Source organism: Lagopus muta, chromosome 20 (genome assembly GCF_023343835.1).
Source record: "Lagopus muta isolate bLagMut1 chromosome 20, bLagMut1 primary, whole genome shotgun sequence".
NCBI lineage: Eukaryota > Metazoa > Chordata > Aves > Galliformes > Phasianidae > Lagopus > Lagopus muta.
In genome coordinates, this window is record NC_064452.1 from 9,055,491 (window position 1) to 9,068,009 (window position 12,519).

The 12,519-nt window shown below is 45.2% G+C and overlaps 1 protein-coding gene across 2 annotated transcripts in view; it reads right to left on the minus strand.

The window, feature by feature from the left end:
* The window catches only part of LOC125703072 (S-adenosyl-L-methionine-dependent tRNA 4-demethylwyosine synthase TYW1-like), an 83,026-nt gene that overhangs the window by 66,673 nt on the left and 3,834 nt on the right, over positions 1–12,519 (minus strand). For both annotated transcript variants that reach the window (XM_048967087.1, XM_048967088.1), the window contains exons 5-7: positions 11,970–12,164; positions 10,812–11,093; positions 9,942–10,064 (exon numbers count right to left, since the gene is read on the minus strand). In XM_048967087.1, the coding sequence (XP_048823044.1) occupies positions 9,942–10,064; positions 10,812–11,093; positions 11,970–12,164 (600 nt within the window). The remainder of the gene's footprint in view (positions 1–9,941; positions 10,065–10,811; positions 11,094–11,969; positions 12,165–12,519) is intronic.

The window sequence follows — 12,519 nt, forward strand, 5'->3', positions numbered from 1 at the left end:
CCAAAGGACAGCCAAGAGCACCATCAAAATCTGATAATCACCAAAGACCCTGCAAGAAAAGGCTGCTCCCCCTGAGCAGTCAACTCCACACAGTGAGCTGCTGCATCCCACACATCTGGCTTCCAACAGGTGCACCTTTATAAACATGCTTAAACTCCTGGAGTTTACTTAAAAGAAAACAACACAAATACCAGAATACCATGTATTAGCATAAGTTAAAGGAGAAACAAACAAATCCCAGCACGTAAGAAAAGCGTGAATCTGCCACTATGTAAGTGTCACTTCTGAGACACTATGGGTATTTATTGCTTTATGTCTGCACAAAGAAGCATGAAAGTGGAAATAATTACTTTGATATTTCATGCAACTTGTAATCTGCCAATTCTTAATGGCATTTTTTTTTTCTGAAGCATTAGAGAAGTTATGGATAAACAACACAGACCAACAGAGGACATTCTGTTTCTGCAAAACAAGCTATTCAACATCCAAGTCTCTTTTGTGCCAAAGTCATCAAGAAGTTCATGCAAACGCTCCCGTGCTTCCAGTTTGAGTTCACCCACCTTAGCATCACTAATGAAAGCAGTGCTCCTCGCTTCCCCACCTGTGCTCTTCGCACAGAGGCAAGCACCCCAGCCCCATCACTGACCCACATCCCCCAGCATCACAGCCACACGTCCCTTAAACCCAGGGATGGGGATCCCATGCACCACCCTGTCCATGAGGAAACTCTTCCTAACGCCCACTGTAAGCTTTCCTGCTGCAGCTCCAGCCTGCCCTCTCCCACCCTCACTTGCAGACCCAACAGATCAACCCTGCAGCCTCCTTTCAGGCAACTACAGAGAGCAATGAGGTCTTCTCTTAGTCACCGTTTTTCCAGACTCAACAACCCCAAGATGCTTCACTGGTAAAATATTAATATGGCTGGAAAAGCCTCGTGCATAAGGGAGGAAGGAGATAAAATCCTCAGCTATTAATTCTTAAACAAAGAGCTTCTCCCACATCATTTAATCCAGAACTAGGCACAGCCATCCATTTACAAAGGAAGGGCAGTATGTCAGCACAGATTCATTAGCTATCCAAAGAAAAACACCAGGCAGGATTTCTGAACAGATGCATCCTGGCATATCTACTCCCCAATCTCATGCCAGGTTAATTCCCCCAGAAGAACTCAATATGCATTATGTAGAACATCATAATATTAAAAACGCAGCGATTCACTTAACTACAAATAAGATATCCTATCCAAGGCAGCCTTCAGGAGAAGTCCTTCTGAATTAAAGGGCTTGCATCTCTACCTGCCTGCCGTGCTGCAATTGCAACAGCAGAGAAAAAGCACCTAAACATGAAAAAACAAATAAATAAAATTGCCTCGCTGGCAAGGCAGAGGCATTTATTTCAATAATCATCTTCCCCTCAGAGATGCTGTTAATATATTTTTTTTTTCCCTTTCATCCTGATGCGAAAGGCTGTAAACAAAACAATCATCTGTTTTCCTCTGATCCGCAGTACCTGACTGGCTCTGCCTGGCAGGCGATGGGCTTTAGGCATTCACACCCCAGTGAGTTTTACTTATTTGCTTAATAAACCTTTCATATCTATTATTTAGGGATCCAACGCAGAGAATGAAGTTAAATCTGCACAGAGCAAACTTCTCTAGTCGCAGTGATTTAGCAGAAAGCCCTGTAGTAAATCTAAAGCAAGTTACTATCTTTCCCTAACAAATCAAGCAAGCAGTGACAGGAGCCAGCTCCTCGTGTCCTTGAAATACCTCCCTGCTAGGAAACTGCAATCCCACCCTCCCTGCACTCACACAGCACCCACAGTCAGAAAGAAGCAGGAATCAATCCCAGTTTCTGGCAGACTCGCAGCCCAGTGCAGCTCCGTGTGCCCAGCAGGACTTGCCCTGCCCTACACAGCAGCTGTCTGAGCTCTCACTGCATTTCCCATTTTATTACATCAAATGCTTTCCCAACGAGGACTGTGGGCAGGAAGAACGCAGGAAAAAAGGCAAATTGCATCAACTCCACGCAAAAGAAGTCTTCCCTAGGCTAAATTATGTTTTTAGCCTCATTGCTCTATTCACGTGCCAGAGCTGAAAACAACACATTCCCTGAAAAGCTTTTACTCCAGGAAGGAAAACAGCCAGAATACAGCTCAATTCTGACTGAGCTTGTTTCCTACTTAACCTCCCCTGGACAAACACAAGGCAACCCCAGCCTTGTCCTGACTTACTGCATCATCCATCAGGGCCTCCTCCAGCTCCTAACATGTGAAAGGTGCACACATTAAGAAAACAGTAATACATCAGGGGCAGCAGACAAGAGAAATGGAGCTGAAGCTAAGGGAAAATTGTTGGCAAGGTTATCGAGGAGAGGCAGCCTGGCAGTGGTAGCATGGCTTGCTGAGGGGAACGGTTAAATGAAGTGTTAAAGCTCATGAATGAAGAGCTAAAATCCCAAGCAGAGCTCTGGTGACAAGGGAGCAGTTACAACACTTAGAACAGTTAGAACAGATTTCCCCTCATGCAGTCCCAGCCATTGGGGCATTACAGTTTTCCTGGCAGAGCAGCCTTCCCACGAGGCCAAAACCAGAGCAGAAGGTCCAGCACAGGGTGCCAGCTTGCATCAAAGCTCTGAACGGGGACAGAGCAGGACTGCTGCTCCAGATTCCAAGTGCTGACTGTCCTAACCAACGAACTGAATTGCAGTTTGCTCAGCCCGTGGACTGAGGATATCTAGCTGCTGTCAGTCATCACTCAAAACTGCCCTGAACATTCCTCAGAGAGCACAAGAACGGGCATTAGGAACTCGGATTGAGTCATCAGTGAACCAGCACGCACCCTAACAGCAAGGAAACCTCATTAAGAATAGCTGCTGGTGTCTATATAATCACAGGTTACGTACCCACTGCATACATCACTGCCCAGTTAGGCATGCGAGGCTGAATTGAAGCAAAAAAAAGAAAGAAAAAAAAAGACAGATGGAAAGCAGAACATGACAGCCAAGGAGCAGGGAGCTCAGCAATTCATTCCTCTGCCCTGGATTGAAACAGGAGGAGGCATGACCAAAACCCCCATGAATCTTCAGTGAAGAACCAAACAGGAGTTTGTCCGTACCTGCCTTACTGTGCAATGCCACAAGGTCCCCTGCACCATTCCAAGCAGCAGGTACCACTCAAAATGCTATTCCAACAGCCCTGCAGCTCAGATCCCATCCATGCCCATTTTCTTGCAGGTTCAGCATCGGAATCTTCAGGGATAACACTTCCCAGAATGTATGCACATATGCAGGGCTGCAGAAGAGATCTTGGGATTGCTTCACAGAGCTGTAATATCACTGCTGTGCTGTAGGGAAGGCTTTTTACAAGCTGTAGTTAAACCAAGCCTCCATTTCACACGCTGCTTTATGGTTCTGTCAACGTTTGTTGGAGTTGGGAAGCTTCATTGGACACACCGTAAAAACGACTGGTTTTCAAAGCAAACAAGAATCAAAACTAAAAGAAATGTGTCTGTTTCCCCCTGAAAGGGAGTAGTTTATATTTCAAAACCGGGACATATATTCACATTTTTATTCCTTTCTCCTGCACTACAAGAATCAAAACTAAAACCTAGGAAACAAGATTTAACAAGCATCCTGAAACACCCAGCAAGACTTTCAGCTGCAGCCCATTTTGCTTTCTCACGCAGAACAGGGAACATATTTTCATAGAATTACCAAGGTTGGAAAAGACCTCCAAGACCATCCAGTCCAACCTTCATCTACCACCAATACTTCTCTACCACGTCCCTTAGCATCTCGGCATAGTTTGGATACTTCTTTTCAATGGCTCTGTAGAAGACTTCTCCGTTCCATTTCTTTCTTTTCCTTCCACTTCAGGACTAAGGAAAGGACATTTCATGCCATCACCCATCTTTGAAGCAGCCAAGACACTGCATGCTTTCCTTGCTGAGAGCCCCAGACACAGCTCCCATCCTGGATTGCTCTTCTCAGGAAAGCCACTTGACTGCAGGAAAGCTTGTGATCAGCTAACTGGAGAGCAGCAAGGACAGATCCTATTTGCACTTCTGCTACTTCCCCAAATAGGAGCCATATGCAAGTCTTTCAAGCACTCAATTAACAGCTCTGGCCTGTAATCTGTTCAATGATTTGCATTAGCCAGCTTTTCAGGACTGTTAGATCAAAGGACACAAGATTATAATAATTATAATCTTATAAAAAATACCTGATTAAACCCAAACGGAAATTGCTTGGTTTCCACTGTAATGAATCTTCGTTAACTGTAAGAAAAATATAAACCTGACACCCAAAGCCCTGCTCAGCATCCTTCACAACCAAAGCCCCACTTTCCAAAGTTAGGAGCTGCTTGGCACTCCATCCCCAGTCACGGTGACAGCTGGGTTGAAACAACCCTCTGCACACAGACATTGGCCAACACAAATACAGACCCAGGCTGCCCACTCTGGAGCCACAGCACTTCTGCCCGTGCCAGTAGCCAAAAGGATGAAGCCTTCCCCACGCAAAAGCTCAGCCATGCTATTAGCAGAAAAATCCACAGCGTGGTTTGGCACACACCTAAGCAGTCTGTGCACGCTGTGAGGCTCATCTAGCAGAGCACAGATGCACACACAGGACCTAACACCTTACTCCAACACGCTCCTTTGGCAGCAGATGCTGTGCTCCAAGCCATCACTGCGCTCATCGCTCCTTGGATACAGCAGCAACATCAACAAGCCACCTCCTCCTCACTTCTCCCAGTAATTACCATCAGCAAATAATCATTCTGTGCATTGATTTGTGGACTTCAGCTGTGTTATTTGTCTGGCAAGAACCTCAGAAAATGCACGAGGAAGAAATACCTCGAGAAACACAGCAAAAAGTTGGTGGGAAATGGTAAGCAGATGGGCTGGGCTGCTACAGGCAAAGCCTGATCACCTCCAGCAACAGACAGAGAACAGAAAAGGCTGCAAATAAAGAGAAAGCTCAATACTCACAGGGACTTCCAACTTCCAGCCCGTTTTGTATCTTTATATCTAACAGCTCTGCCTCACTACCCACTTATTGACTAATTTACAACAGATGAAAGAGCAGCAAGGGGCATGGGATCTACCAACCAGCATAGAAATAAGGCTCTTTATTCCTAGACCTCAGAGCTCTCTACAGAGGCTCATCAGGGAGAGACAGTGAGACTGCCCAGGCAGAGGTAACCTTTACCTGGTGGAAAAGGGAAGAAAAATGCTGTACTCCCAGGATTTACAAGTTAAAGTCAAGCCTCAAAATCTCTTTTGTTTGTCTAACATGAAGAATTACAACATATTAAGACATAAAGAAGAAAGACTTAAACACAGGAAGTGGAGAAGGTGAAGCGTCCCTGGGCCAGATTTCAGGGCTAGAAGCAGCCCCTCAGCAATTAAATACTAGTTATTAAAGCTCATTTCAAAACCTGAGATCACTCTGAATTCCAAGCCAGTGTAGCAGAGGTCAAAATCTGGCCCAGAGACTGGTGAAAATAAGAGCACATTTCCCTCTCTCCCAATGCATCCCTCACCCATTAAAAGTTAGAACAACTTCTTGGGGATCTCTGAAGGCACGCATCATTTTTAACTGTTTCTACATCCGGCAGTTCAGTAGTCTGCCTTTTTCAACTCAGGCAGAACACAGCTACCAGCTTTTGCATGCTCTAGAATCATCTGCTTGTAATGAAGTCACACGCAATATCTTCTGTAAACCCATCAGTAAGCCTTAAAACTCACTGCCTCACATCAGGCCCGGCTCCAACCAACGTCATTAGGAGTTTCCTCTCCCACAGAGGGCTTTTGGGAGGCACCGAGCAAGGCAGTTCCCAGCCCCAGTGATGGTGAACAGCTCACTTTAGGATGGCTTTTTTGGAAGAGGAGCCAAAGTAGATGGAGAAACCTCCCTCACGGCCAACAGATGCAGCACCAAAACAAGCTTCTTGAACAGACTCTCTGAGATGTACCTTCTTCCCTATGAAGTCAACCTGAGCCTTGTTCTCACACCCTCCCCCCCTCCTTTGTATTGATGTTCAAAATGTGACTATCAGCACCATTAAGCTTTGGTTTGGAAAACAGGAGCATTCATCACTGAGCTGTGCCAACAAAACATGCCCATTTGATTACTTCCAGCCCATCCAAAAAAATTAGATTATTATTATTATTACTCCTCATGCTGCAGTTTATAAATATGAAGGTTAATAAAGCCGTTTCATTCCCTGGGAACTAGTCTAGATTGATCTGCCTTTCTAGTTTATCACCATCTCCCAGCTGTGGGAGATAATCTACATTAAGAAATGGTGTCCCTGTGATTAATTGCAGTCTTGCAGGCCACAAACATACCCATTAGATTGCACATTTCACTGGTAAGTGTATTTCAGGGTGCATCAACAACTTTGGATGACAGCAGAAGCGTACCACAACTACACAGAAGTCTATTTGTTACAAGCACCACTGCCTTCTGCTGCTGCATAAAAGCACCTGTAGAACAGGTCAAGACTTCCAACCTAAAGAAAAAACAGGCTGGAATAAATAGATACAGAAGAACTCCAGGAGTTAACCAACCTGTGTGTGCAGTCACCGGTCATCAGGGCCCTGGGAAACACAGCTGCTGAGCTCAGACTGACCTCCCAGCCCTCCTTGGGCCACGGCTGCAGTCCACTTCTGGACTGTCATGCTCAAGCACTTCCCTTTATGGAACTGTAGGTGCCTTCTGAACTGAAGCAGGTTTGTGCTCTGGTCAGAAGCCCACTAAGCATCATCTGCAACAATTTCCTGTGGTAGCAAGCTTCAAAAACCGAAAAACATAGAAAAATGTGCTGCATTCCAGCAGCTATTGAACAGTCATTAAGTGATAGAAAATGATTTGATAAAGAGTGAAATTTCCCTTCATACTAAATCATCATTTTATACATTTGAATGATTCCTTTTCAATGCCTCCTTCTGCCAGCTTTTTGGCACAGTATGTAGAAGTAGCACCTTAAACCTCGTGTCTGCATTCCCAACTCAAAAATCCATCTCTTCTCCGGTGCACACAGTGCAACAGCTGCCACTATACTCAGCAGCTGGGTTCTGCCATTCACCTCATAACCCCTGGATCTCAGCTGATCCAAACAAACTGCAAAAACCCAAAAAACTCATGTAGAACACAAAGCTGTGACACGCAAGATTGCAACAGCCATCAACACATACACAAAACAAGCTGCAAAACAGCTCTGCCTGGGTTTCTACCAAGTCAAGTAACAGGAAATGAACACAGCATTAAATTAAGATCACCTGCAGAGATTGGAGTAAATATCTTTTAGCTGTACTTGCTGCTACAGCCCCACTTTGCTATCCCATAATAGCAGGTCAATGAGCTTTTCATCCATCTTGCCTGCTAGTGATCCTCACAAATGGCAGCAGGCCTGCGAAGGCCAAAAGATGGATCCTAGAACATTGCAACAGATGAACTCTGTCAGAGTAGGAGGTTCTGCCTCACACATCTCCCGCATGCAGAGGAGTTAATACACAACACTGGAAACCAAAAGGAAAAAAAACACACTGGAAATTGCTAGGCATATTTCAAACCCCAGTCACACCGCATGTGAAGTGTGATACAATCCTGAACACCCACACTTGAATGCACTGGCTTCTACACAGGTGATACAGAAACCTGTATGTACCTGCCTCCAGAAGCAAAGATCACTGCAGCAACAGATGACATCACTAAAGAATGTCAGAACAATTTCACACTGCTTAGCATTCTGAGAAAGAATCAGTGACCAAAAGGGACAACACAACCCAACTGAATAAAAAAGAACCTCTCATTGCACAAATTCATAGATACTACAGTGAGGTAACTTAAGAAAGCCAAAAATGCACTGCATTTGAACAACTGTCCCTCCCAGCCTGGGAGCAAAACTGCCCCAAGGCAATGAATTACTTCCACAGACACAGATCATCCTGCTCCTTCTTACCAAGTCTTCAGCACTTATTTTCATTAGAGTAAATAACTGCACCTGTGGGATCTTTTTTTTGTAATTCAAGTGTTCACATGAGCCTGTTGGTAAACGCATACATTCCCCAGGAGATTCACCACTGAGACATTGTTCTTTCTCCCAGCTAATGCTATGGATAGCCATCAGGTCAGGCTCCCTCATGAAATATTCACACAGCTCTACTCTGCTGTCAATCTGGAAACAACACATCTGTCCAAGAGGGCTGAAGACTTACATTGAAGTCATCACTGAAGGCTGTTTCTCCATTACCTGCTCAAGTTACAGCAACGTGAAACCAGAAGTGTAGATCGCAAGGTAAACTGCAGGTAGGCAGGTCAGCCAAGCAAAACAGGGCCACTTAACAAGAACTGCACCATTTAGAGTTTCAAAACAAATCCTAGGACAAGTCCTAGGGTGCAATGCAGAGACAAAGAAAAGTTGATCTGCAGAGGCCTTCGTCACATCAGCTGACAACAACTCACATTCAAAGCAGCCAGAACACTGCTATGCACAAAAAAAGTGCAATTTCCAATCCTCACCACGGTCCCACATAGAGATTTACACTTTAAGAATTAACAGCCTGTAGAAGTAAGAGGGCAGTGCTCAGCTGTCAGGGCAGAACATCTCCTGTGATAAGACAACAGATGGGAACACTGCAGCTTGCAGCTCCAGATAAGCACCTGTGCTCAGACAGAAGCCATCTCAGATCAGTGACACCACTTGGGTCTGAGGCACAGGAACCTGATCTACACATTGGCACTGCTGCTGCAAACACCCTGCAGTCTTACAGCCCTCTCACCAACCAAGGCAATGAGAAAGCTAAATCTGCTGTTTGAATCACACCAACCAGAATTGCAGACTTCAATGAAATCTTCACCTATTTACAAAACCATACAACACAGATTTCACTAGATCAGTGAGTGTGAGAAGCTTTAAGCATTTTATCATTGCAGTCACAGCCGTGGTGTTGCTGTATTTCTATCAGACAGGGAGAACTCAAGGCCTAATTTTTCACAGAACTGCTCGTCTCCATCTCTCATGCCTGCTGCTAAGAAAATACAGTTCCCTTTTTGTCACTGACCTCTAGTGGTGAGCACATACAGGAGAAGCACCACCTCACAGCACAGTTACTGTGAACGACGTTGACCCTTTCCCCATCAACAAAAGAAAAACATACTTTTTTCCTCTCGCAGACCACAGCAGGTAAGATGATATCCTGCTGTTGAGGGATGGAAGCCCTCACCCAGCAGGGTCACTAACCCCTAAGCTAGCAGGGCTACTCCTTACATCTGACTTGAAGGCAAGCAGTGGGTTACCTTCCTCCCACTCCACAGAGTAAGGATCAGAGATCCCTGTACTCTCCTTGTAGCTGCCTTCCCTCCCAGGCCTTCAGCTTGCTGTGACACAAGGTTTGCCTTGATAGGGTCCAGCTGTGTAACCTTGGCCCAGGCTTGCTAGGTTTCAGCAAAGCAATGAGTTGTGCAAGGTAAGAAAGGTAAATTACAGGTTTGTTGAGATGAAATGCAGTACCTGACTTTAGGGCAGTAGCAAGCAAGACACAGAAGATGCTGCAGCAGCCTGCTACCACCCCACCTGTACTGCTGGCACTCCACTCCCTCGCCATGACATATCAGCACTGCACACACCTGCTTTTCAGCCAAGTATAACAACAGGATTTGCATTTAGACACAGATAACAGTGGCAGAGTTGTACATTCAGATGTGTGATACTCAGACTCAGAGCAATGGGTTATGCTGCAGCATTTGCTCAGTGAACAAGGTAAAGCCAGTTAGCAAACAACCAAATGCAACATATCTCCAAGTAGGTTCTTTTCTGGGACAGGTTTGTAAACAGTTCATGTTTAACTAGACGCTGCAGGTTTGAATCCAGCAGGCAATATTTTAATCAATAACAAAGACCTGGCAGCTCTGTAATTGCTGTAGTAGCAGTACCTTGGCTTTCTTCATGTGACTCATGATTTTGCCAAGATCTTCAACATCTACAACAGAATCTGTGCCTCCAGCTTCCTCAGCATCAGCTTCCTCCTCACTGGTGGTTTCAAACAACTCTTCAGCCTGCATAAGTGACCAGAGAAAAGAATAGGAACATATCTGCTGTGACAACAGAAAAAATTCACTCATACTAACCAGTGAAACCAAGTAACACTCAATGAAGAGTGCTGAGAAATACACTATAGGCTGGCAATAACTTCTATAAGATGAGATGCCCTTATTTCTAATGATTCAGTAGTATGGAGACCACATGAAACTCCAAATCCATGATGCTGTATCCCTATCTGATCCCATAAGTGATACAGAAGGATCTGATTCCTGCTGGATGCTGCAACGATCTCAGTGCCTGAACTCCTGCTTCTCTGGGTACCCCTGCCTGAACAAACAGGAACAGATTACAGGCTGCTCTATTTGGGAGGCCCCTGGGATGCAAACAAAGCGCCTGAGCTTCACCAGGTTGAAGTGGGAGCAGGTTAACTGCTCACAGGCTTCATTCTGGTCATAAGACAAAGCAAAGACTGACTCCCTTGGAGCATCTGTCACAACACACCTCCTCTCACTCAGGCAAAATTCTCCCCCCTCATTTGGAAGCCACTCAGTCTAGTTCACTCTAGTCATTGGCTCCTCTTCCTGGATTACTTTGCCTGCTATCCCCCATCTCATACCCTTCTCTCCCCTCTACTCCATACTAAAGATGCATCAAGCCTAAGCCCCTCACAGCATCCCTCTGGCCTGCGAAACAGGAGGAAAAGGTCAAATAGCATTTCAATAAGCACACCAGAAATAAGAACCCATAGATTTTGGCTCTACCTCAGTGTTCTCAACCTCTGGCGCTTCACGTTCATGACTTGAACTCTCCTTACTCTGCTTCCCTTGGGATTTGCACTTCCCTTTCTTGCACTTCCCACTGCAGGGCTTCTTTTCCCCTCTGCAGAGGGCCTGGAGACAACTGAGGAACTTGGATTTCCAGGCTTCAAAGTCAGCTTCAATGCTGCCATGCTTGCTCTGGACCACATTGCAGTCCCCCTCGGCACGAGTCATGATACGCCTGGCACTGAGCATCCACAGCCACCTGTCAATATTTCTTCCAACCTGGGATGGGACAGAAATTAGAGAAATTGAATGAAGACCAAGTGAAAACACGCAATTAAGAAAGCAAAGGCAACAGAACTGGTAAGCTACAGGGGCTGCAGGACTGCAAGGCGGGGGTTTCTGGACTCCCCATCACCTGCTGACTCAGACTGTGGACACAAGTCAGTCTGAACATCACCACACACCCTCAGGCTTTAATCTGTAAATCTCTGCTATCATGGTTACGTGACAAGTGAGGTATGGGAACTAGCTTGTGAGGGGCTTACTAACATTCCTCATGGCCTGCAGCTATACAAAGATAGCGATCCAGTGGCAAGCCATGCTATTTTGCTCCAAGTTAGAAAAAAAACCAAGTATCAGGCTTAGATACCATCATATTTTACTTCAGGAAATAAAATTAAGATCCACAGAATCCAGGAAAACATATGGAAAGTTGAGAAACATGCTCTAAACTGCAAAGCAAGAGGGCTTCCAGTACTGCATCTTCACGAAGGGCTTCTAGAACTGTATGACAGAAAGCTTTCAAAGCTGGGAAACTAAGTGAATAAGGATTTATCAAGTGTATTCTCATTAGTCATCACTAAAACCACTCAGATTCACACCATGAATACTGGAGTCCTTCCTATTTCAGATGGCAGCACACCTGTTTCAAAGCTGCACTGCCTGTGGCCTAAACCCAATTCCTACCAAGTCCACACAAAGGCTGAAATAGAAGCTGACTTCTCACACCTTCAAATCCTTACCAGCTCACACACCAGTGTATTCTCAGAACAATACCAACCCTAACCATCCACTAGTGCCACTGAGTGTTACTGCAGTCAGGAAGATTTAGCCATTCAGAGGAGCAGAAAAGAAAGAGAATGGGAATACACTCACCGTGTTGTAATGATCAACATAAACTGAGTTTCCCAAGCCAAACACAGCATATCTCAGGCCCTTCAGATACGTTTTGCCAAAGCGGAAGTCATTTGCAGTCTCTTCCAACCACTTGCAGAACCAGGCTGCACTCTCAGTCGGCTGCCCATCTGTGTACGTAGCTACCAGGAACACACAGATGTTCCTGCTGGTTGTCTGTTGTATAATAAAAAGAACAGGACAGGAAAGATAACTGCAGTTTTCAAAGCACTTTACATCAGGACAAGCACTAATAATACACAGAAATGAAGGAGTCAGGGTTTGTTTTTTTGTTGTTAATTGCAGTTGGATTGGAAATGCTGCAGGTAGCGACCTCAGCAGTGGTGAGTGCCTATCCTCTATGCAAAGCCTCCCCAAATCAGCCAAGAAATATCAAGCTGTGTTCCTTAGGGACGCAAAAAAACACGACAGCAAAACTTGACATCCACCTTCCCTACCCAATCAACAGCTTCTTGAACAAACTCTTGCAGTGATAACATCTCCCACAGATTCAAGAGGCAACAATCAATAT